The 27,420-nt window shown below is 37.4% G+C and overlaps 1 protein-coding gene across 1 annotated transcript in view; it reads left to right on the top strand.

Moving 5' to 3' along the window:
- The window catches only part of GABBR2 (gamma-aminobutyric acid type B receptor subunit 2), a gene marked incomplete at its 3' end in the record, with an annotated part of 516,320 nt that overhangs the window by 247,381 nt on the left and 241,519 nt on the right, over nucleotides 1-27,420 (top strand). Inside the window, exons 6-7 of the mRNA XM_081996348.1 lie at nucleotides 5,427-5,618; nucleotides 6,660-6,896. Of these exons, the coding sequence (XP_081852474.1) occupies nucleotides 5,427-5,618; nucleotides 6,660-6,896 (429 nt within the window). The remainder of the gene's footprint in view (nucleotides 1-5,426; nucleotides 5,619-6,659; nucleotides 6,897-27,420) is intronic.

Below are 27,420 nucleotides of genomic sequence, written 5' to 3'. Positions count from 1 at the left end.
GTCCCTGTCAGAGTTGTCTTCCAACCCAACATTAGACAAGAGATTGGCCTCACTTATGCCACTGCCCTTAGTTGCCTTCCTGTACAATTCTTTTCCAAGTCCATGTGCATGTGAGGCCACCAAAGAAATCCTAGAAGTCCTCAGAGGGGCAGAGTGTCCTCTTGTCTGCACTGCTCTAGTCTGAAGGATTTCAGGTGGAGGATGTCTCTTTTACATCAACGCCTGCTGCAGCTTTCTGAGGCAACGGTTTGGTACTAATGTGGGCAGTGTGTGTAACTCAGAGTAGTTTAAAGAGTGATGGCTACTTCTAAAGTACATTACTGTCAAAAATAATAAGGTGGATTTTTCTGGAGCCTGGAGAAATCTGAGAGATCATGTATTTAATCTTGTATAAATGTATTTATATGAGAGTTTCAGCAGGAGATTGAATGCAGGAGAGGGCAAAGTAGGTCATTTATATATTAATGCACTACAATATATCAGTAAACTTGTTATTAGTCATAAAATGTATTGTTGACTCATGCACTCCTACAGCTATGTGTCTAAGAATACAATAATTTTGATACGTGAAGTTTTTTAATCCCCTTCCCCAGGTGTGTCTTCAGACAGGATTCACTTGTGATTCCGTGTTACATTTTGCAGGTGGCTGATGTCAGCCAGAGAAAGGCTTTCAGTTTGTTAAAGACAGGTGCTGTTGTACTAGTCCAAGATCTTTTTTTTTTCCTGATTGTGGTTATAACCGGAATATTATTTGCTAATGATTTATGTAGAGGGAAAATTATTTAAGTCTGCCTCAGTTTTCTTCTCAATTCAACAGTCATATGCTGTGAGGTTTCCTCAGGACATCCACTGGAGTTTATATATGTCATGGTTTAACCCCAGCCAGCAACTAAGCCCCACGCAGCCGCTTGCTCACTCCCCTCCGGTGGGATGGGAAAGAGAATCGGAAGGGTAAAAGGGAGAAAACTCATGGGTTGAGATAGAGACAGTTTAACAGGGAAAGTGAAAGCCACACACACAAGCAAAGCAAAACAAGGAATTCATTCACCACTCCCCATGGGCAGGCAGGTGTTCAGCCATCTCCAGGGAAGCAGGGCTGCATCACACATAACGGTTACTTGGGAAGATGAAAACCTGTAACTTCAAACGTCCCCCCTACCTCCTTCTTCTTCCCCCAGCTTTATATACTGAGCATGACATCGTATCATACGGAATACCCCTTTGGCCAGCCTGGTCAGCTGTCCCCGCTGTGTCCCCTCCCAGCTTCCCGTGCACTCCCAGCCTTCTTGCTGGCAGGCCAGCACGAGAAGCTGAACAGTCCTTGATTGCTTAGCAACAACTGAAAACATCAAGTACGTTATCAACATTATTTTCATCCCAAATCCAAAACACAGCCTCTTACTAGCTTCTATGAAGAAAATTAACTCTATCTCAGCTGAAACCAGGACCATATAGAATCATAGAATCATTTAGGTCGGAAAAGACCTTTAAGATTATCAAGTCCAACCATAAACCTAACACTGCCAGGTCCACCACTAAACCATGGCCCTAAACACCACATCTACAGGTCTTTTAAATACCTCCAGTGATGGTGACTCAACCACTTCCCTGGGCAGCCCGTTCCAATGCTTGACCACCCTCTCGATGAAGAAATTTTTCCTAATATCCAATCTAAATATCCCCTGGTGCAACTTGAGGCCGTTTCCTCTCATCCTATTGCTGGTTACTTGGGAGAAGAGACCAACACCCACCTCACTACAACCCCCTTTTCAGGTAGTTGTAGAGAGCAATAAGGTCTCCCCTCAGCCTCCTTTCCTCTGGATTGAACAACCCCAGTTCCCTCAGCTGCTCCTCATAAGACTTGTGCTCCAGACCTTTCACCAGCTTCGTTGCTCTTCTTTGGACACAATATGCTAATATTCATGTTGCCTGGCTATTTCCTCCCCCTCCCCCCTGAACACACACACACACACAAAAATGGAGAGTACTTAAAGATAAATGGACTAAAAGGTAGTCTAATTCAGTGGCAAACTTTAAGAACCTGACAGGACTAATTCAAGCCAAAGTGAATGTTAGTGGTTGTTTCCTACAATGATTTAAATAGGCTTACTTAGCTATTCATTTAACACTAGTGTCAAAAAAAGTTAGCAATTTTAGTTCTATGGGAAATCTTACCTTTCTAATGTTGTTTTCACCACAGTGGGATGAATGTGATATTTTTCATGGAATAGAAATTAGGTTATTTTGCTCAAAACATAACACTTCAACAATCAAAATGGTCAACTGTGTTGGATAGACATCATCTTTTTTTTGATTTGAAATTGGATTAACAGGAAATTGCATCTTCCCAACAAAAACATAAGTTCTGCAGAAAATCTTATTTTTAAAAAATTGTTATTGGGAATTTTTCCAACAGGTTATCTTTAAGCCATAGAGATAATGCAGTATAGCCATCCACACATGAAGACTGATGCCTAGCTGATACAATTATCTGTCTGAAGACAGTTAAAGAAGATGACTGTTGCTGCGTGAGCTTTAGGTGTCTCTTTTAGTAAACATTTGATAATAATTAAAACCAGGCTTAATCAGCATGGTTGATACAAAAGGACTGGACTCTGTTCTCCTTGAGTTTTACTGCTAAGTCTCCATTTTGGAATTAAAGGCACTGTTGATTTTTAATGAGAAACAGATGGAGATTCTTTGCAAGTCAGAAGTCTACAGGCATTCTTGTAGGGTGGGATATAGGATGTGTCCATGCTGACATGATGGAAACATGATAGAAATTCAATGGGGTAAGACTGCCAGTAATTATTTACTACACATAGAAAGATCTCTTACAGAAATTTCTGTGTTGTAAATAAGCATCTCTTTATGGATTCAAAGAAGAATGAAAAGTTTAAAACAAAAAAATAAATTCAGTCTCACAAGGGCAAAAAATGCCCAGGACAGTTTCCTGGCTGCTTGTCAGCAACTCAGGGCTTCGCAGCCTAGAGAGGGCATGCGGGAAAGATTAGGGAAGACATATGACTACTTTATGCTGTTCTGATGGTACAAAGCACTTGTAAACCTTTTTGCCTTGCTCTTGTGTGCCAACAAATCTTCCCATTAGAAACTAAAACCTGTAAGAAGGGGTCTGTGTGCATTCAAACAGTTCAAGAAAGATCCACATATTTCAAGGAAATGTATCTTTTAAGCATCAAAAAGGGTTATTTTGAAATAAGTCTTCTGGAACCCAAACACTGAAATGCCTGAACACCAACAACTGTGCTGTCACTAGAAAAATGACTTTATGGTCATGGTGTTCATCTTTGGAGGAGCTGATTTTATTCCTCCTTTTGCCTTTGCCAGACTACCCTTCAAGCCCTATCATTCCACCAGACCTCAAATAAAGAGCTGCCAGCTCTTAAAGTGTTTGTTGGGCTTTTTTAAACCCAAATTCTTGCAGGAATGTAAAAGTTTCAGTGCAACCTTTTTTGGAATGATCCCTTGTTTTCAGGCTGTTCTGGTTGATCTTCCGGTTATTTTGAAACTTTCAGTTTTCAGTCCATATCCCAAGACATTTACAGACTATGCAGGAAACAGGCTCAAGTGCTTATGCAAACAGAAAATTTCCAACAGCTGCAATTTCAGAATAGTTCACAGCCAACACTTTCTTGCAACAGACAATTTGATAATTTAATCTGTATAGAGCAGAGGAAGCTACAGAAGATAATCCTTCTCTAAGAGCACTATCCTGCATCAGTTTGTGTCCTCCATGATTTGAAAGCTGTCAAATAAAAGACGCTATATCACTGAAAGGTCTTGAATGACCTGATTGTGTAATGGAAACTCTTTTAGACATCAGGAAGTATTGCAGGATGGGATTGCCGTTTTCCTCACAGGTGGGCCTGGGGTGCAGTGTCACCATCGCTGTAGCAGAAGTGGAGATGGGCAGGAGGGCAAAAGCAGATGCGTTTCTGGACGGGTATAATTAAAGAGAAAAACAAACATTTATGAGGATTGTGGAATAAGTAAGATATGAGATGTAAGACACTGGGTTTCAGACAGGCGTACTTTCGAGCAACATTGTGTACAAATTCATGAAATTTGATTTTGTCTGAACAAAAGCTCCTGCAACCAAGGGACAAACAAATCTGCTTTGTGCACAATACATTTATGAACTGAGTTGGCACTATTATAACAGCCTTCACAGATTTAAAGCCCAATTTTAATTTGGGTATTAATGTACTTAGGAGGCTGTCCTATTTCATATTTTTTGCTATTTATCTTTATTTATCTGATAGGCTTTTGGTATGATCCTTGGGATGCTTTTCAAAACGGTTATGTTCTGAATGACTAATATGTCCTGTTTGCATTCTCATAATTTCCTCTTTCTGTAACATATTCTGTGAAGATGTAGCAGTTTTCCAATTGAGCTCTAAGGTTGCACTGTCTATGTCTAAAAATTGGAATTTTTACCTTATACGTATGTCTTGTATCTCTAGTATTGCTTATACTAGGAGCCAAAGAAGCATGAAACATGCTGTTATGAAATGGAGTCTGACTGAAATGTCAAAAGAAAAATATCTAATTACAGGACAGTGAGAGAAACATCTGAGATAAAATTTGCTAATTTTATCCTAGAACACTCTTCATAATGAAATATATTATCTATTGTGAATAGACCAGCTTTTAGGCACAACAGCATATGTGCCTGACTAAAAAGTATTTCTGTTTCCTGTTATATCTCTCTGCTATATATTGAAATTAGGTAACCGTCATCTCAGTATCTTGGAGTACAGTGGGCTGTATTCAGTAAAAAAAAAGAAATAACTGAGATTTGCTTGCTTTATCAATTTACTATTGATTCATGGTCCTCAGAAGAAACTGCTTACTTAATGTCACTGTGGTCTCCATTTTAGCACAGTCACGTAATTCATATTTGCAACATTGTGATTTGATGTTGCTTAGGATCCAAGTTTTCTTGTTTAAACTTATCCTGTTTTATGTGGTCTTTAGGATGATATTAGGATGATAATAACTTAGTTTAAATGTTGTAGCATGGTGGTCCTACCACTCATATAACAGTTGAGTTATGGAGAATGTTCTATGTAAATGATGTGCCTTCTGCCAGTGTTCCTCTTTACCTCCCTTGGTTTTAGAATCCAGTGTTGTATTTTTTCTGTTTTTGAATAAATGGTCTATTGAAAGCAAAATAGGTTTTAGTAAATGATATTCTTGTGACCTGAATTTTAAAGACAAGAATCTTCAAGAGTCTTCATTATTAGCAAGTAATTATTCTACACTGTTCAAAATACTTGTATATCCTTCAGTTATGCTATAATTTCATTAATAACGGAAAAAACCATGAACAGAAAATAATTATTTTTATGTTCATTATGTCTATTACAATGTCTATTAGCTTTTCTGTTTTTCTTTCTTTGTAGGCTTATGATGAAGAAATGTATGGTAGCAAATATCAGTGGATTATTCCAGGGTGGTATGAAAACCTTTGGTGGGAATCATGGATCAATTCCTCACAATGTCTCAGCAAAAATCTTCTTGCAGCCATGGAAGGTTATATTGGAGTGGATTTTGAGCCTCTCAGCTCAAAAATGAAAAAGACCATATCAGGAAGGGTTAGTATTTTTCCTTCAACTCTTTTACTATACCATCAGTTGTCTCATCAGTATCTTGACACAGCAAAGTACCGGAGAAGGGAGGTGAAGCTAAAGGGTTCTTCTACAAAGAGAGCTGGCAGTCATCATGGTTAATCTCACCTTCCCACTGGTTTGCAATTTTTAAATATTTAGAAATCAATTCCAATTCTCTACATGGTAAGGAAGCAGTAAAGTCCCTTGCCTCAAATCTGTCCTCAAATAGTTGAGCACAGAAATAGAAAACTTTTATGTTTAAACCTAATCCTGCAAAAGGCTAATTTAATTGGTAATTTGTGCCTCTTAGAACTGGGTGGGGGGCTTGTTTTAAAAATGTAAATATGTGGTATTTACATGAAGTACATAGCATTTATCACAGAACAAATTCATGCGAACTCTGGCCAATGAATAATCATGCCTGATTTTGCCGCTTTTCATCTTTTTTTATCTGTCTTTCATGCCTTGCTGAGTGAGCACAAAAGACAACTTTACAAAAAGGCAACTCATAATAAGACAGCACACCATAAAGAGCGTAGTAAACTTGTAAAACATAGACAAATTGCCACTCGCATAATTTCATATTAAGCAAATAGTTGCTCAAGTGAAGGTTATTTGATTTGCATTATCCTACAAAGTGTAATCAGACCACTAATTTGCAGGGATACAGGCTTACTCTCTCTTCTAGTATTATGGCTCACCAGTATGCTGGCAGCTTTGGTTGAGCTGAAGCCTTTTGTACAAAAGCAAAATAAAGCAAGTTGTCCTTCATACAGAGAAGCAGAACAACTGCTTTTCAGTCTCTCTGTCTCCTCGGTCTCCCTCACAGTCTCACCATCAGTCTTGTGAGTCAGGCAGCACATGTTTTCGGAATTTTAGTTTCTCTCTTTATTTTTGTTTTGGTGGCCTTTTCTGTATTAGTCATGCATGTGTCTAAATTGGAGGGTGCAGCTCGAGGTGTAGGTTTGGACACAACTTTGTGAAATGTTAAGTATTGAGTAAAACTGAAGTTTTTCTCCTTTGCAGACTCCACAGCAATATGAAAAGGAATACAATGCTAAGCGCGGTGATGGACAATCCAGCAAATTTCATGGTTATGCCTATGATGGAATATGGGTGATTGCCAAGACCCTGCAGCGGGCAATGAAGTATCTGAATGCCACCAACAAGCACCAAAAAATTGAAGATTTTAACTACACAAATCACAAACTTGGCAAAATTTTTCTGGATGCTATGAATGAAACCAACTTCTTTGGAGTAACGGTAAGTCCTAAACAGATACTTGTGGGGTGGAGGAGGCTTGTGATTTTATGTCAGTAGCTGAAGCAAGCATTAAATTTTAAATAGTCCTGAAAGAGAATCACATTTGTGTATTTCTTATATCTTCAGAGCTTCCACAGTTCTACCTTATCTTAAAAATTAATGTTGTTGCCTTGAGACTCTTGCTCATTACCTATCTTCTGATGCCAAGTGACGACACTGTATAGTTACTCAGTGACCAGATTTTTAAGTATGGATGTCATCTGAATTAACAGCTCAGAGTAGTCTCAAGGGAACCACAAGTGTTGCAAGCTGTGGTGGCCTTTATAGTGACTGTTTTAGCAGTTGAGGATTAGCTGGAATGTGATCTGAAAATACCTCCTATTTTCCTCCATCATTTCTTTTTGGTACTAGGTTATAGTACACTAATGTCTCCAACTCCAGTGCTGTACATCCTAGATATTCTTATAACGATTAAGTTTATTTATAATTTGAATTTTTTCACAGTCAAGTACAAAGCACGTTGTCTATGACTTAAGAAGAGCTGGTCACATATAGTAATAACCTCATTGTATTTTCAATTGCACCATTGCAAATTCATAGTAGGTTGTTTTTTTTTTTTAATTGACTTTGACATCTAGTTTTAGCAGAGTACAATGAGCAGTAAGAATGTGACCCTGAAACTTCTTAATTATTTAATTGTATTTGTGGCAGCATCAGTCAGAAATTAATAGTGCACGTGTTCAGGAATCTGCAGAGCCATACTCCTTCACCAAGAGAGATGAGCAGACTCCATTTCAGGGAGAATGGTCTTCACAGTTTCCAATAGCGGCAAACAAGGAATGTACTGGAACACACTTCGTTAAGCAGTGTACTTGGGCTGCAACATGGCTAGATAAGGAAATCAGAGTTTTGAAGAAATGTGTATTTCAGCAGTGCACGGAGGGAGTGCTTTTAGGCACCTCATTGCAGCGAGAGTGTGCAGAAGTATGGGCATCATTTCTGCCACTGTGCAGTGGCTTGTCAGATTCTGTCCCAGTGTTAATTTAAACTGTCTTGGCTATCAGTTAATCTCAAAACATGTTGAAGTAGCAGAACTAAGGCTGTCATACATGTCACAGATTTGTTCAAGGAGGAAATGCCTATGTATAGATACCAACGAGTGCAGGCTCAACTTTTTGGTGTCCTAGTTAATTGCTGAATTATTTTGTAAGTAAAAACAATCATATGGCAAGACAATACTAGAATCTATTTGCCTGTACAATATGAATTTTGCTTTCTTTTTACACTGAATTTGACTGAAGGTTTCAGTAAAAGAATTGGGTATCCCATTGCATCCACAGCAGGACTGGATCTTTGATAAAACTTTCGGTCAGTAGCAGCTATGAACCAGACTCTGCAGGGACTCAGACATCTCTGTCCTGAGTTGTTCCACGTATGGTATCTCTCAATGGGGTTGAAATTGCATATTGCTATGTAGTTCCTTTCTTCTTCTTTCCCTGCCTTAGCCTTTTTGCCTGCTGTTTAGTCTTGACAACTGATTATGGTAAAATTGATAGATTTCATTAGCACTGCTCAATTGCCCTTCATAGCTCCCCTCCCAAAAAAAAAACCACCCCAAAACCTCTAAGATGAAGAAAGCTCTCTTTTATTAGTTTCAGAAGCACTAGAAAAACATCACATATGACCTGCATCCATTTAGGGAGGGAATGAATCGAAGTTTCACCAACCGTATTCAGCCGTATTTACTTACTTTATTCCCTCAGGTATAGTGTTTTTTAAAGAAATTGCTGCATGATTATTCAGTGCATTTAGTGCTTGTCTGAGGTGCCTTGTAAAATGTTGCCCTTTAAGATTGGTCTACCAAGTCACTGTGACAATGCACAGCCCAAATCTGGTATTTGCAAGGATCATGCTTCTTGTTCCTATAATACATTCACAAAAACATTTTAATCAGAAGATATGGAGAGAAGAAGATCTATAGCGGCTACACTTTCTTAGGATATAATTAGAAAAAACAATACTCAAGCCTCCCAGACAGTGTGAAGAAGAAGAGTTTTATAGCAGATATTAAAAGTTTTGCCTTGAAATGTTCAGAAAGTTGAAGGAACTGATTGATTCTTACCAGAAATATTTTTAAACTTTTTAGTCTTCAGTCTAATAAATTGCTGTCATTTGTGACCTAATTTTAAACTTTCACTGGAACATAAGTTTTAGGTCTTGGAGTGCCAAATCTCATTTTAATATTTTTTCGCAGAAAAAGTATTTTAGTATAAAATTTTTACAATTTATTTTTAAAAACTTATTCTAAACAAGAAAAGAATATTCATTTATTCTACAGTATCTATGCTAAATATAAAATGAGTTTCTGAAGAAAGAAGGAATAAAAGGAAGGACTAAATCTTGTAAATATTCAAAAACTCATCCGATGATATAGTAAAATCTGTTGTTAATTATTAGGTAAGAGGAGAAGGTAGACAAGAAGCTGTAGTCAAGAATCTAAAAATATAAAATCTATTAAGAATAGGCACCTTTCTTCACGCTTTCTGTGCATATGATACCAGAAACAGTCTGTCATAAATAATAAATCCCTTTACCCAATTTTAATTTTCTTTGAAATTATTTATAGTAAACCACAAAAAATATAATCACTGTTGAGCAGAGGTTTTTGTGGAATTTTTTAAAACAATTTTGAAAAGACTTACTGGGAGTGAAGTCTGCTAGTACTTGATTGCACAGAATGTCATTCTTTCAGTTTTCTGTTCTTTTTTCTGGTCTTTTTTTTTTTTTTTCTAGGAGACAACATTTAGAAAACAGTTTAGGCTACGTCCAAAGACTTGACAGGACTGATCCTCTTTTTTGTACATCAGAAACTCAGTACATTTATGTTATTTATTCTAGTTCTACTGCCAGAAATCTAAAGAAAGAAAATTATAGCTATTCCTTAAACATTCCTGAAGGTTCTGATCTTTTTCTGGATTTTTTTTTTCTCTTAGTAAAGTGGTTCCTTCTGTTGTTTTACCTTCATGCTTATTTGACTTATAGTCATGTTGACTACCATATACTTTTTTTGTGTACTTTGAATATAGAGCAAGGCATCGTATATTTGGTTTTTATCAGAAAACAGTAATATAGTTGTCTGCTACACTTTTTCAAAGGTAAAATGGATACTGTTTTACAGGTACAAAAGGACTTTGTGATGAGAAATGCAATATGAACAAACAAAAGGCCTACAGGGATGTTCCTACAGTTTGGTTAATCTGAATATCCTAATTCTGCAGCCAGATCCCCTGGTGTTGGCTGTTTTGAGATTGAGTAAGGCATTGTGGCGTTAGAATGGTCCATCTGCAATGACCAGTTTTCAGCACAGGAGTCTTTTTGATTTGGGAATAGCTTGGCTTTCATGGTTTACATTTTTCTAATTCCTTGCTTATTGGAGCACTTACTTTTTAATGGGAAAGTTATTGAAACAAAGAATCTCTTAAAGGATTTTGGACAGTTTTTTCCATTTTTTCTTAATCCAGATAAAGCCAGTTTTGTAAACTGAATGCAACCCTCCCACCCTAATGTTTTATAAACTGCCAGATGCCTGTTTCCTTGCTCAATATATCCCTTTTCTCATATAGTACACATTCTTTCTGATAACCTAAGTGTAAGAAAATGAAAGATAAGAAAATAAGTACTCACACAATTTGTTTTGACACAGTTTAGATGTCTAAGGAGTCCCCTTATGTAGCTGGTAGAGCCACCGGAGGTAATTTAGAGTTGGAGAATCTACTGAGGTCTCCATTGAAGTGTTACTACTTTGAATCAGTACAGAGTGATAAAGTGATGGGGAACAAAATATGTATCTGGGGTATCCATATATCTGCATTTCAATTGTACAGGAGTTTATAGCATACTATCTATAACATGCCCATCATGTAGGTGTGAAAGCCGAAGAGAATATTCCACAGAGCTAGAATAATTCTCCTAAAGCAAGATTGTTCGCCTGAAGTATAAAAAAGAAGAAGAAAAGTCTAGCTTTATTTCACGCAATACTACCATAGTATAGCTTGTAGGCTTGATAATTAGTAAAGAATTAGTGCTTTCTTCTCAGGATACTGTGTCATATTTAGTGCATACTGCATCAAAATCCATCTAGAGAATAGAAGGATTTTGGTTTAGTAATGTTTTTCCTTTTTTTTTCCTCTTTGTAAAGACTATGGATGGTTACATAGTACCTTACATCTACAGCAATGTTTATATTTGTCAGCAAAAAATGTCGGTTATACTTGGAAGGATATTAAATACCAAATTTGTTCTCAGTATTGTAGAAGTTAGCACTGGTTCCATGGGGTAGCCAGGTGATGGGAAAAATACAATGCATGTTGGAGATAATTTTTAATTTATTTTTTATGCAAAACATGCCAATATTTTTAAAAATACTTTCCTCTAATTTTCCAATCACTTCACCTTTGTCACTGATGTAATGTCATGAATGTTACCATTCTCTCTGGTTTATGCCTGAAGTCCTGTAACTGTTGGAATAGGGAATTCTGCTGCCTGAGTTTATTGGTACTATCTGTTATTATAAACTAAGCTTTAGAATGATTAATTTATTTCTCATCCTTATGGCCTTCTATTGTTTATGCATAATGGAAAAAGAATTACAGTGGAGGAGAGAGAAAATTAAATACAGTGTTGTCTTTCCTTTTATGTCAACCAGAGTCTCTAGCACAGTAGGATAAAATTCCATCACAGTAGCTGCTGCACAATTGAAACCACAGCCATGAAATAGCTTTCAAGTCTGGCCCTGGCATCCTGCATTTGAATGGATCCAGTCATGTTTCGTAACTGGAAAAATGCCTATTGTTATGAAGTTCATTTTGTATTTTGATGCTGATTATTTCTGAAGATTGATTTTAGCAGCTTGCCTCCACTTTCCAGGTGTCAGTTAGCCACTGTGCTGTACAGGAATCTCAGAAATACAGGAGGTGCTAGCATCAGAATAGGAACAGGGAGAAAGTATTTATTTCCTGTCATCCTGGAAAAATAACATACCCTAAAACTGTTAAATTGAGGAATACATCAGTCTTTGGCAGAGAATCAGATGGAATTAGCATGGACTTCAGCAGAATGAACTTAATATGGGAGTCTAACAAACATTTCTGTAGTGGCGTTGATCACTGCAGTTATTTTGCATGAACAGTTCTGAATTAAGCTTCAAGAGCTATTTATACCTGGAGTCAAATTTTCTTTGTTGGCCTGGCTGAGATAGGGCAGATAGTAAAAGTATTGGGGGGAGGGCAGAAATTTCAATCAAGTAACTTCTTGTAATCTAGAATAGTGCTTTATAAGTACACTTAATTTTATAAAAGAGGGTGTGTGTGTGGAGGTTTAGTGTGTAGTGGAATACTTAACACTATAAAGATATCTGTTCCTGAGAAATGCTTTTGAATGTTCCATCGAATTTGACTTGGACTTAATTTTGAGTGTTTGAAAATTTTCATTTGGCCATTATCCATATTTGGGTGATTTGAGGGAGTTCAATAAGCTAGCAAAATGCATAGTCAGGAAACTATATATATTTATATATGTATGCATATATATATATATATACACACACGTGCACATGCACGTGTTCACAACCCCAACTGACTCTTGGCAGATCTCAGTTTTTTCCACACCTGATCCCATGGGTTATAAATGTTGAACTACTCTGAACTTAATGCCTGGTGTTTCCTTTCGATTTTTTCCAAACTTGCTTCCTGTTACAGGGTTTCTTGTGTACCACAAGAAAGAAAAATACTTGAGGTCTGGCTGCATGCAAGTTCTCCTACATGTCCTTTTGGTTTTCCTGAACCTTGAATTTGAGCTTTCCCCAGTGGAGATAAACGTGGTGAATCTCTTACTTCCTTACTTCCTCCTGACTGATCCGACTCAGATAAGCACCTGAGAGCAGTACAGTGGGTTGGTGAAATAATTTGCTCTCTATATGGCCAGTTCATTTAGAAGACTCTTCAAAATAGCTGCTAAAATAAGCCATCAGCAAGTTTGCATAGGGTCATAAACAATGCTTGCTCATTAGGAAAATTCAGTGCAAATGTTTTCATCTGGCAACAATGTAAAACTGCACACAGAAGGAAATCCTAACTTTTTAAAGTGAGAACTGAGATTAACTGTGACATTTCAAGTTTAGCCCTCAAGCTAATGACAATTTAATAGATATAGTAGGTGGCAAATAAAAAAGGCTTTAGTCTGAAGTTGTAGAACACTTATTACTGCATCTGTCATTTTAATAGGTGGATATTTGATGAAAATAAATGAACAACATACATTTACAGAAAAGCTAGTGAAACATTTTCTAAGATCTGGCTAAGATCTCTTAGCTTACTCTGCTCTATATTTAATTTTGTCTGTATCTAGACAGTGTTTAAGATAATTCATAAAATGCCCTAGAAGCTGCTTTGCTGCTACTTTGGGTACAAAGAGTGGAAGTCCTTACAAACAATAAGGAACCAAAGATCCAGTGAAGATGATTGCATTGTCTAAGTGGTGGTGCAGGTTTGTGCTTCACAGGGTAGTTCTCCTTCAAGTTTCTGAAGAAACAAAGCACGTTTCAATAGTTGCACCACCCTGTTTTTTCTGAAGTGTGATTTCATTTGTAGCTGCCTGCTTCCAATCCACCTTTGTTTTACCTTTTTTGGTTTTTTTTTCTCTTGTTGTGTTTTTCTTTTCTGTATTCTTTGAATTTGAGTGATGAAAGACTAAAGCAAAAATAAAATCTATGAAATTTGGAAGCTCTGTCCTGCTCCAGATAAGCACTTAAGCTGGGAGAGGGTATCAGTGGTTTTAAAGAGAGTTTTCAAGACAGTTTCTTCCTCTGCCAGTTGGTTTTATCTGAGATTGGTATAGAGAGCCATTTGGCAAAAAAAAGATACTGAAAGAGGGGACAGCCTATACGTGCTGGACAAGCAGCATAGGAACTATGGTTCTGGTATCTCTTGCATAAATAGGAGATTGTTTTTGCTGATGGTTAGACGGAGTTTTGTGTTCTATTTAGAGAGAAGTACTAGGGTAGGTAAGGTGTTCCCTTGCCACTCCTCCAGCAGGTAGTAGAAAAAGAAAGAGAAATGTTATGTACCTTCTTTCATTGCAGTAAAGCCCTCTGCCTCGCTTCACCGAGTTCTTTTTGACAAGAGATAGGAAATGTTGTTCATGTGCCTATTGATAAAGGGTGATAGGATAAAATCTTAGAGACACTTACGGAGAAGTCACCCTCTTGCAGTAAGTGTACCAATGAAATATCATCTTTGTGAAACAGTAGAAAACATGGAGTAGCTCCATATGCCTAAACCATGGCTTGAAACCATGTCAGTATCTTATGATCAAAGGCAGTTGACACATTAGTGTGGATCTCTGGTAATGATCCCTTATCAGCAAGAGAATATGCGCAACATGTCTCTTCTCCATACACAAACCTGTGGAAAAGAGTTAAGGATTTGCAGTTTATGCTGTAAGAACTCTTTTGATAGAGTCTCTCCTGCAATTATAATCCAAAACGGAAAATATGGTGCAAGGTGTCTGGTGCTGAGAATGTTGCAAATGTCTCATTTTCCGTTTGAGAAATTTAGCCATTTCTGTTGCTGAAACTGCATCTGTAACTTTGCAAGGAAGGACTAGAACATTGCTGTTAGGGGAGGTATAGAAGGAAAGTGAAGCACGGTGGAGAAGGGAAAGTCGCAGGTGCTCTAATTGCCCTAGGACCTGATGCAGTTCTTGGTAGATGTGATAGCACATAATCTGCCAATTCATACAGTAGCCTAGCAAGCAACTGTCTTGAATGCTATGATTACATAGCATGGGTTAAAATTATTTCAAGCCCCTTTCAAGTATCGTTGCCTGTAAAGGAAGATTGCTCCTTCCCCAAGAGAGAAATGTCTTGAGTGCAGAGGGAACAGATGAAGAGTCAGCAGGGTCTGGGTCTGCATGGGGAGACCCTGGGAGAGAATTAAATCCATAGCTATGTGTGTGTCCCCTTTCCTCCCCCCCCCCTTTTTTTTTTTTTAAGAACAATGGCTCTGGAAAGGAAGACTGCAGGAAAAAGCGTATTTAGGAGAATATAATGGTAAAGGAAAAGATTTCCTGGAAGGCTTTCATATAATCTGCTTCACTGAGCAGTTCTGAGTTTCCAGCCTCCAGTGCCTCTTGTTCTCGTTCGATCTGTTTGATAGTGCATGGAGTTTAATGAACACCTTCTCACCTGGCTGTGCTTTCCTTGAAATTCATTTTACTGTCCTTGTTGAAGAGCAGATCACTAATAGATTATATTAATTCCATAGAAATATGTCCAGATATAGACATATATACATGCGCCATGTGTTTACTAGATGGGCCATGTAAACGTTTACTAGACGGAGCATGATGGTCCTGAAGAGCCAGCTAGGCTCTTTTATGGTTACCTGGCAGCTGGTGTGTGAGTCAAGTACAGGCCAGTACAGGCACAGCTGAACCGTGCTTCCAGGTGAGTTTTTGCAGATGATGCAATGATGTATAGGCAAAAATCTACGAAATACAGACATTCCAGTGTAACAGTGTTTTTCAGTGGTATAGTTATTCCTGCATTTGGTGTTGCTAAGAGAAGAAGAAAAGATGTTTGGCAAATTTAGGGATGCTACTGCTTCTATCTGCTACACCTCCATTTGAAATGACAAGCAAAGACATTTTCCATGGATACTTCCAAGCCCTCCACTGCTTGGGGATGAAATTCGCCAAACATAGTACAGTGTTCAGCTGCAGCATGTTCTTTAGTATACACAGTGATCAGAGCAGCAAGATCAGTTATCCTGCATCAGCCTCAGTCTGCAAACTCTTTCCTCAGACCTACCTCTGATTTACCTCCCTTCCCTCCTAGAAGAGAGCATTGCGGAAGTACCTGGGTTAGCTTAAAGTTTGAGCTGTGAATGCCTTTCAGTCATGACTCTTGAGTTAAAAACCACTATGATTTTAGAGATAACATATTTTAGAAATGGTATAAAACTGAATTCCTGAGTGCTTGAGGGTATTACAGTTCTTGTTTTATTTTCCACGGGAACAGATGTTAGCCCTGCTGCTTTGGGATCATTCCAGCTCTGGAAATTCTGTTCTGTGTACCTAAAACTCTCACTGAGATTTCAGATGGATAAGAAAGTTATTATTTACTAACTTTACACTGAGACTCTTTTGGGACAATAAATGCCACAAAGATGCAAAATTTTAGAATTATTGTTCTCACCTCTTTTTTTAGACATTGCATTTTATTATTATTTTACTGTATAGGCAAAGTATAGTAAGATTTTACTGGTTTGATCCTGTTCCTGTTTCAATCAGTGGCAAATCTCTTTTAACTTCATCACGAGCTGGAGGAGGTCCTTACCTAGCAAAGTACTTTAACAAAAAATTTGTGGATATAACTCAAAACATTATCCTAAAATCCTTTTTGCTCAAAGAAAATTTAGAAGAAACTTCTTCTGAAATGCTTTCTAGGATTAATGAATATACTTTAAGAGTGCTGATCAGTTGTAGTGCTGTAAGTTAGTAATGAGTGATTAGACACAAGAGCTTGTTCAAGCACATTTGGAGAATGCCTCTAGATAGTGTACTATGTGGAATTACATTACTCGGATGTCAAATAACTGTGAGTGATTAAACTAATGTGGTTGAGTATAGCAATTTAAAAAGTAACATCTAGTGATACCTAGAAAAGGCTGCAATTTCTAATACAGATCATGTAAATCAAAGAAACCCTGAATATTTTAGTGATCGGTTGTGCTCATTATACATATTCTTTTGGCACAACAGTGCAATTCTTAACTAGGTATCAGATATTTGGGAATATGAAATATGGAAATAAGATAAAGGAGAAATCTCAGAGAGCATACAGATAATATTATGTATTATGAAGGTTGAAGCAATAGGAAGACTATTCATAAATCAGTTTGTGAAAATCTTAAGAATATATTTTCTACTGTTCTTTGAAGAGCTGTTATCATACTACTCTAAAGTCCTCTCAACATCTGTTTTGCTTCATATTAAGTATAGAGAGTTTAGAGAATTATTAAAGCACATAAATTATAAATATATTTCCAAATATGCCAAAATCTTAAGGCAGGTTCATTTAGGAAATAAATTACGAAGCATAAAATTAGTTCTAACCTGCTTATTTTTGTCCTTTACATCACTGATTTGGATACTCTTAAGACAAGAAATAAAAAAAATGCATTTTTATCATAATTTTTGTACCACATTTACAAAGATTTGTTGATTTGGGTTAATTGTTCTACTTCACTGCCGAATAGTTGCATGGCAACTTTAATGGCATAAACTTTAATTTATGTTCTGTTTTCATCTAGGTTACCCCATCAGTGGACAATTTTAAAAAGCTTTTAAAAGGAGTCTTTTTTGTGTTCAGTGAAAGTGACCCATATTGATCTTACAAGAATTAGAATTTAGCCTGATGGGGAATTTTTGTGTTCACCTAAGAGCAAAGTTTTCCCTTGGGGAATATTTTGCGATGTGACAGTTTTACTTTCGGGCTAGCAAAAAAAATTAAACTTTAAAAAAATGTATTTTAATTCTCTGTACACACTGCAGTACTTCTGAGATTTCGGCTTCACCAATTAACATACTCTCAGCTGTTGCTAATCTTTATGACAGCTCAAGGCAAAAATATTCCTCAACTTGAATACAGCATTTCGCTGAGTGTGAATCCACCTGTAATGTTAAAAATGGTGTTATTAGCTGACTTAGCCTAGAAATGCTCTGAGGTTGTCAGATCTGATGTTCAATGGATTATATTTTCATACATCACTGCTCCTCTTTTCTGGCAGTCATGATTTCTGTGATGAACTAGTTTTCTTCCTTGGAGAGGTGCTCCAGTTGCAAATAGGATTCTTGGAGCCTGCAAGCATTTTAGTGAAACACAGGAAAATTAAAGTATGATAACAGCATTTATTGTAGACAAATGCACAGTACATTTTCAAATAGTTCTCTAGTATTTTTGGAATCAGCTTTTAGGACTTCTGTGTTTGTTACCTTCTGCTCTTCTCCCCACCATCTTCTCATAGCAGGGTGTTGCCTCAGCTGTTGCTGGTGATGAGGATGGTTTTTCAATTATCTAGCCTCTGCTAGAGCAATGTTAAGATAGTGTTCTTTTTTAAGATTTCATAACACAACAAAGATCTTGCACTTCAGTAGAGTATATGGTATGGTAGGATTTCCCGCTTGGAGCTCTTCACATGAAGAAACTCATGGAAAGTAAGGAGGCAGAAAGTGCAGCAAGGGCCCCTTCAGTCTAGGACACCATGCTTTACATTGTGCTGAGTCCCAGCTGCAGAACTGCTGTGGCAAAACAGGCAGCGACCAAAGGCAGCACTTTGCAAACTAAAGTAGGCTGCTTTTTTTTTTTGCCCTTTTTTTTTTTTTTTTTACCTCAACCACCTCATTTGAACAGTTTGTGAGTATTTCTCTTCTATACATTTTAGAAAAATAATCCCAGGATTCTGCCTTCTGTATTGTCACCCACTTTATATCCGGTCTGTAATGTCAGCTGAGATTGTCAGCATATGAACCCAAAGCACTGGGCAGGAAGCAGGCTGTTCTCTCATTTTGTTATAAACAGTTTAAATCAGATATAGGATGCATCATGTTTAACTTGTTGAATCTTTCTGTATTACAATATTTTGCCCAGTTTTGTGATTTGTAATGACCTCAAATGCACCAAAATTATAACTATGCCTACTATTGTCAGTAGTCTAAAAAAAAAAGTTCACACAACTCTGTGTTGTTGATACTTTTAAAATTGTTTATATTTCTATATGTCCAACTTCCAACAACTCGACAAAGCTTAATGAAAACTTATTGTCTCTCCTAACAAGTCTTTCTGCCACTCATCCAAGAACTTGTTGGACTGCTTTGACAATGTTAAATCTTTTGTATGTGACTAAGATAAACAAAGCTGTACCCAGCTCTCTTGCTTATATGTGAGTGACCCTTCACCTTGAGCATAACCTGCACAGTTTCTGTGTCACGCCACTCATGTAGTATCAGAAGGTGTAATAACAGGTAATTCAGATGAAAACAAACCAGCTCTAGCCAAAACAACATAACTTAAATCCAAAGGGTGAACTTACAGTTAAACACTATTATAGATCATGTAAATAAAGCTGTCCAGGGCTGATGTTTCCTCATCACTACAGAGGAATCTCTACATGCTGCATGGTGACATGTAAAATTCTGAGTGTGACCCTAATACTGACAAACTGAAGAATTTTCCAGAGTAAATCAGCACAAATGAAGAGATTATAGAGAATGATTGGAGGGAAGAGTTGTCCGTATATTGTATTTCAAAATCAGCACAAACTACACTGGTTTTCCATCTGTGATGGATTGACTTATGTTTTTTTGTCAAATCTATTATCGGTAGGTGTAAATTGCCTTTATAGGAGCCAACTCTTTAATTGGAAAGCTTTGAAAAATACAGTTATGTGTTATTTTATACCTTGTAAATGCTACACCTTTTCTACCTTGTAAATTGTGCCCCAAAAAATTTTGGTGAAGTTCTTCTGCCTGTGCAATTTCAATTCTCCCTCATTTTAGCTGCTGAATTAGACAATGGTTCAGTTGTGTTTGATAATGTAATTAGAATGATGTTGTGAATAAGCAGTTGCCATTATGAGTGCTGCAAAATACACAGAGCTAAAAAACACAGCTGGAGAATGCAAAGAATATTGTCCCAGCAGTGAGAGACAGCAACAGAGCCTGGCAATTTTCCCTCCCTCCCTCAGCCACCCTTGGTGAAGGACAGGGTCCTGCTCCACGCAGTGGAGGAAGTAGTTTCTTGAATCATTTGTGGAGTCTCAGGAACTGAAGGTCTTGTCTCACCTGGCTTTCTCATCCTGTGTGCCACTTCTTGACTTGCTTTCTGATGCACTGTGGTGGTGGTGCTGCACCTGCCTGGTGACTGTGGGGCTACAGCCTCGGCATGTTCGTGTTGAACTACTTCAGTTAAAATGTTCTTCAGGAGTTACAAAGGGGAGAAGAAGTTACAGTGATCAGAAGTGCATGTCTCAGCTGGATATTAATTCTATGAGACAGAGGTAAACTTCTGTAGCCCTTAGGCTCTTGTTCTGCTGAACTCAGATGTTTGCTGCATACCAGAGAAGCATGTGAGCATCTCCAAAAGAGGCTGCAATGATATTTTCTAATTGGAAGTGTTAGACCTTCTTAACATTGAGTTTTCTAAGATCACAGTCACATCTCAGAAATTTTGTTATTGGTGCTTTTGTTAGGAATGACCCTGAAGCTTGTCATTTGAGACCCAAAATATCTATCTTGTCAGTTAATGGCCTTTTATTTTCTTTAAATGAAAACCTTTTCCTGGTGTCTGGCTACACAATTTCCTTTCCACTGAGACAGTTTCATTGATATAGTAGCAAGACAAAAGTTTAAAAAAAGCAATTATGACACCACAAAATTTGATAGGGGATTAAAAATATAAATTGCCTCAAGTAAGAACACATAGATCAGTGAAACTGCATCTAGAAATAAAGCAGTCAAGCTATGCGTACAGCTGAGGAATAATTGTTTGCTGGTCCCTTTGGATGAGTGCAAACCAAACCAACATGTCATTAAATACTGGGTAACATACTGATCGTTGTGAGTTGTGTGTAGAACTCAGCAGCCTCACAAAGCCATTGTAAGACATTTACATTGTAAACTCTGAAGTTGTTTATTGATTTGTGTGATTTTACAGCTACTCATTTTAATAGGATTTATCCTATAGACTATTCTTTGACTGCAAGGACTGTGGCACTGCAGAAATTTGGATCTCTTTGTATCTAAGTGATGTTTTCTGTTAGTTTCCATGTTGAAGATGCAGGTTGTTTTATAAAGGTCAAAGGACCACAATTAATATTCTAGAAAAGTTTCAGTGCTCTGTTTTTAGCCTAATGATTCAGACCTGTACGTGTGAGCATCAAATTTTCCCTCCTGCAGAAAGTAAGGTGAAAGTTCATGGGAAGAAAGAGATCCTTTAGTGGGTATTTCCTAACAGTGCAGTAGAGCAAATTAAGCTTTTGCTGTGCTTTAGGTCTATTTTCTATAACACAGCTGTTAAGTCCCAAGGGACACAGCAGGGGCCATTTCCCCAATTTGAGGCAACCCGTAACCTTGGGAGGGAGGGGAGGAGAGTGGGTTCTGAGAACTTCTAATGTGTGTCCCAGCTGCTCCTGGGATACATGAAAAGCTGTGGCAGAGGGAGCAGAAATCCCAGTAGATGTGGTTCAGAAAACATTTGGGTAAGTGTGTGTTATGGATCATGAATATTAAGCATACTTTCCTTCAAAACCTGAGTAGTGACATCTGAGTCACTGGCCTCATAAATTTCTGTAGCTGTTACTGCAAATACCATATGCATGGAAGGAAGGAAGGAAGAAAGAAAGGAAGGAAAATGTTGTGACTACCTTGGCAATTATTTCTTTTCACATCTGGTTCTTATATTTGGGCATTTGGGGTTTTTAAGATCTGGGCACTTCAGGTTTCTATATTTGTGTGGTGCATCAGTGAGTAAATGTCAGCTGTTAAAAATGTCTGGGCAAGTAAAGATGCAGCTAAGCACCTAGAATATTGGTTTTCTTGTGCAACTGATTATTTAGTATATATTTAAACATAAGCATACTGTATAGTATTTCTGAGTGAAATAAAGCTATAGAGCATTTCCACAGGGAAGTGGATAACGCACTTTATGTATATCCTGGTAGTGATATTATCTGTCTTACGTATTCAGGGTATTTTGGATAGGCATTTTGATAAAATGGTCAAAGGCTCACCCAATTATGAGTACTAAAAAAGAGCGTTATTAGAAAAAACTCCATAAAAATTATAAAGTAAACATGGAAGATCCTAACTATTGCCCATTTACAAATGTCAAACTGCATATTTCTCCACTGTAAATCAAGGGAACACGTGATGTGCAACTAAATGTTTAAAAAATGTGGAATATTCTTTCTTAATACAGATACTTAAAAATATTGGGGGTAGAATAGCTAAATCTCATATTTTCTTTCTGAAAAATATTTTCCCTGAGGTTTTCAAACTGTTTATGCTGGTCCTTCTCTTAGGCTCTGATTAAGTGTGCTCTTAAGCACTTCACTTAATACTGAGCATGTGTATTCCAAATGGACTGGTGAAGGGCTATATCGAAACAAGTCTTAAAAGAGTAGGTTCCTTGTTTTGCAAGATAGGTTGTATCTGAGTAAAAGAAACATTTGCAATATAGAGTTAATGCTTAGTAACCTCTCTTTGTGGAACTGTTTTACAATATCCCAAATGCTAGCAGTAAAAAAGAATAAACATTATACGAAGTGTGAGTATTATGCACATTAAAAAGTGTATCTCAGTGAAATTAAAGGCATGTCAGACTTAGGTTTTTCAATAAAGGCATGCCACAGCCCAGGGGCTTGTCATGGCTGAAAATCTAGTTTGTGACATGCTTTTCACTTTTCTGAGCGACAGTGAGACAGTGCTACAACACAGACTACAATGTGAGCAGAGATGTAATGTGTTGGGCATTGCAGACTGCATGTATTTTATGATCTTAAGTTATGAATAGAAGTATCAAATGTAGATAATAAAATCACAACAACTTCAGTGTTAGATTGGCTTTATTCTTTGAGGTCTGCAAATGCTTTTTAAAATACATATACCATGGATGACTCTGTTAGTAACAAAATGCAGCTGTATGCGATGCAATCCCAGTACAACACAGCGACCTTATTTTCTCTTGTGTCTTTCATACCAACTACATCTCAGACTGCTTTCCACAACACTCAGTTATGCCTGGCAGTACATAGGAGAGAGTAGCCAGGAAAGAACCTTCCCTAAACACCCCTTGAGTCACTACTATAATCTCATTCGGCAGTGGATCCCATACAAGAAGGGGAACAACTGAAAAATTCTGAAACACAGCAATTCCCTCATGTTTTAATAAGACTTCTAGGAAGGAAAGAGAGGGATGGCTATCTTTCTCTGACAAATTAAAATTATTTTCTCCATTTTTGTAAAAAGAATGAAATCATCGTGGTAAAATATTTAAGCTCTGTTACATTTGCAAGATTCTCTTATTTTTGTTCCAATTGTCTTTCAGTTATAACAATGAGAAAAATTACTTGTGATAATGACAGCCTCTTAGGTAAATGCAACTTTACATGTATGTCCCTTTAACCTTTGTTAATTGGCAGCCAAAATAAGGCACAGTTTACATTCATAATTCAGACCACAATACCTGTTTGACTTAAACACTGATCGTAACTAATCAAATGCGCACGGTTCGCGTTGCAGAGCGACAATGCAGATGCTGTGGTGCACAGCTTCGCAGCCCTGCGCGCCTGATTTACTCTTTTCCACCGTGTCTCTTCCACTCCAAGATGGCACTATCTTTTGCTCCTATTTCTATACTTGCAACAGAATCCTGCTGGTCATGACCAAAGCTTGAAGTCTTTATTAAAGACATATTTCTCTCTCCTAGACTTCTTTGTGCTGTAGATCTAATCTTCTTCTCCTGCTATAGTTCTTCTTTAATTGCCTTTGAAGTACCTAAATGAAAAAGCTTTTTTCTTTGCTGATTGCCTCTTTCAAGTATTTGTGGCAATATGTCTTTTCAGTTGTTATTCAACCATTTTGTGTAGATGGAAAGATCTTAATCCTCCCTAGGAAATTAATCCCTATGTACTTAATTTGATTTAAATTCCTCCAGCAATGCATATGTTAAGAAATGTGGCAGTGAGCAGGCTATTGATTTAAATGCTGTGATCATAGAGGGGAAATAGTATTTGACATGCATGATGTTGGCAAAAGCTGCTTATGTGTTGTGGCTTTCTGAATTTCCCTTCATTAATTCACATCTTTCTGCAGTGGCAGTGTTTGTAAGTGATAGGAGTTTTCTCGATACAAGTTATTCCAAAGCTTACTCCAGACAGACACAGGCACTTTTGCTTTTCCTCCTCCCCATTTTAGCTTGTTGCCTCTAGTTTGCACATTAGTTTGTTTAGATCTGCCTTATTTTATTGTAAACAGTGACTATTTTGCTGTCCAGATTCCTGAAACCTTCATGTTTTGTTAGCTTAATTTTGTAATTACTTGCAGGAGGGTAGTCCTGGTGTAGGTGGGAACAGCTGGTGTCCTCCCCGGCCTTCCTCTGTGCAGTCTCTTAGCAGACAGGGTAATAAGGATGTATTTTCTGACAGAGTATGTCCAGTTTGTCTCTCTCTAATGCTAATAAAAGCAAGGCAAGGCCTTTGAGTAATTCTGGTATTTGCTATGTAGTACTTCTAAAATACGCAGTAATTAGCATGCATCTGTACTCACTGATTGCAGACATTTAACATTAAAAATACTAAATATTTCTTCAAAATGTGGATGTGTCAAAATTCTCCCCGAAACTACTGACAATGAAATTTTTCTGTCAGGAAGAGAAATTGTAAGGTATTTTTGTTTGAAGTCTGGGTGAAATGGAAACCACTTTTAAAAACCCTCCAAACCCAAAAATAGGTTATCAAGAGTTATCATAAAGTAACGGGAGAAATATGGAAGCTTGTTCCTACTAGTTATGTAGGAAAGCTATATATTGAATGCTGCTTCATGGAAGTTGTTGACAAATACTGTTTTTACAATCCATTTGAAAAACAAAACCTGACCTGACCTCACTGTAGAGCAAAGGTTAAGTATAATTTTAAAGATGATGTAACTTGCAAAGCATCAGTTTTTCAAAGGCGAGATGTCCCCATACTGCTCAAAAAGGTGAAAATAAGAAAAAATAAAACCTGGTTAGAAATCAGTTGGTACTGTTTGCTTCAGCAGAAGGGGTCATAATTCTCTTCAGATTAGCCATCCAGGATACAACAGAAGGAAAGATGGTTCGTCTTAAAAAAACAGTGTCTCGTGTTCATGTTTCAGACCTGCTCTTCAGCTCTCCCCCCCATTTTGTCGTACTGTTTCCTTTTCACTTTTGTGCTATCAGCAAACCCACTATGCTGGACAGTAAACTGAGCACTGATGGGAACTGGGAGCCTGGAAATAACTGCTCCCTTGCCACTCACAAGGTTGTTTCTCAGTGTAGGAGCAGAGTACCGCAGCAGCAGCAGTAGTCTTGGGCTGGCATGTGTGAATCGTGATACTGCACCCTGCAGAGGCAGCACTCCAGTCAAGCCTGCTGTGGATTAGGCACCATTTCTAACTCTGCCTGAAGAGATATTCTGTGATAGGCTCTGACAATCTACTTCTTGCATAGTGAGATGGCTTGGTTTTGAAGGTCAGACACAAGAATCAGCATTAAGTGTTGTGGAGTGTGTTAGAAGTGTAGCCAGCAGCCAATTTGAACCATATTTTTATAACAACTAACTGCATGATCTTCCTTTTTAATGAATGATGTTTCATGCAGTGTATCTGCATGAAAATCTTTTCTTGCATTTGTTGCATATTGAAATGAACAGCCAGATTTGACAAAACTTGGAAGTTTTTGCTGGATCTGATGCTTGTTGAAGTTCTGCAGTGGTTGTAGGTGAAATGGGAAAAAGAGGAAAAGGAGAACTAGCCCAAGGCTGTATCTCTGTTGAACGTACCTTGTCTTCAGGAAATCTGCTGTTTATTTCAAATGTTGTGCTACAGTATTTTTGTTCAGTTGATTTTTCTATTTACATCATCAGGTAAAAGAGATAAATAATAGGAAAGAATCAAAACACCTACGTAGTCGTGAAGGGCTTACTACGACAGCACCCTTAGTTCATTGCAGGGTGGGCTAAAGTTGTGGAATGGTAAGATGTCTCCCCAATTTAGCACCATTCTGGGCTACACCAAATTTGATTGACTGCATACTGTGACCAAACAATCTTGCTTTGAGTTAATACACATAGAAACAAAAAGTACAATTTTATTATAACTAATATCTATTGGGAAGAAGAGAATCAGGAGCAAGACATTTCTTGCATTTGATGTACAGAAAAGTTAAAAATAAAACTCTGTTGGGATCACCCTGCAAGGGCTCGACCTTGAGAAGAAGGAGCTGTGGCATTGAGAAGATGGTAAACAACTAAGAGGAAGTAGAGGAGCCCGTGGACACTTGGAGGCAACCAGTCCTGACTGTGTGAGAAGCGCATGGACTGTGTGTGGTAACCAATCAAGATGCATTTTGTGGCTCGTGAAGAGCTGTAACTGCATAAAAAGCAAGTGCCTGTAGCAATAAAGGTCTTTGGCTTGAATCCCCGCCAGAGTCCGTGCCTTAATACTCCACAAAACTCCAAGAGGAGGTTGTGCATTTGAAGTGTGCTTGCTTTTCCTACCATGGATTTCTTAGATAAATTTGGAACTAAAGATGGTTCATCTCAAGCTATAACTGGACCTATTCTTTCAGGAAACTGTTTCTGATAAAAAGAAAATTTTAGAGGAAAACTCTGTAATATAAAATAGCATAATAGTTGCTAGATCATTTTTTTTTATATACTGGACTACTAGACTATCATAACATGGATTTTACAATTATTTCATTAAATATAAACAATCAAAATGGAGAATATTTTGTCTGCCATTTCCCTATTCCTCACCTGTAAGTAATATTCAGTATACTTGTGATGCGTAACGTACTGATTTTTATATACAATTTATCTTAGACATTTTAAAAGTAGGAATATTTTTATATGCACCTGACCATCATTTTCATTCAAGAGGAAATAAAGAATTATCATAGTGCTCTACTGCATGTGTAAATTGTATAAATTAAGCACTGTTGAATAAAGAGAGCAGCTGGCTTCTGCTTTAACTTCAGTGGGAATATGTGACCCCACATAAAATGCACTTTGTTTGGACAAAAATATTACAGTGGCCTATGGTAGTCCACATACAAAATAAAAAGTCTTATCCTTCTCACTGGGAGCAGTTAATAATAACATTTCTCTTGCTTAGATATGATCTAGAATATTTATTTCATTATTTGTTATGGCAATACTTCCATGAATAAAATCTCAGTGGAGTGAGTAGTGGCTTGACTTCTAGGAATAATTCTTAAAGAGGTTTAAAGACTCAAAAACCCTCCGAATTATAGTCTTACTAATAAATAGTGCACGTTCTGGGGAAAAATAGTCATCATTTGGATACATTTTGACAAAAACGAAAAGATGAATGCTGTCTTGAGAGAGAAATGTGTATTAATTAGGTTTCACTGATGTCAGTAGAAGACTTCAGCTATTTTCTATGATAATGTTGATCAAATATGGATTAGAATAACTGGAGATGTGAATTTTCTCCTCAGACATCACCTTTAAATAGGATATTGATAGTTTGTTGGGGGTTAGACATAAAAAGTTTTGCAACTAGGAGCAACTTTATCACTGGATCCACTACTCCCAATGTGCACACCACTGTATAGGAAGCAAAATGAAGTTCAGTCTTCAAAATGAACATTGTGTCTCTCTTCAAGAGTACGAACGTACCCTGGCAAGGGGTGAACATTGTGTCT

The sequence above is a fragment of the Phaethon aethereus genome (assembly GCF_964289735.1).
Source record: "Phaethon aethereus genome assembly, chromosome: 2".
Taxonomy (NCBI): Eukaryota; Metazoa; Chordata; class Aves; order Phaethontiformes; family Phaethontidae; genus Phaethon; species Phaethon aethereus.
The sequence above is the reverse complement of the archived record's forward strand: the minus strand, read 5'-3'. Positions and strand labels throughout refer to the sequence as shown.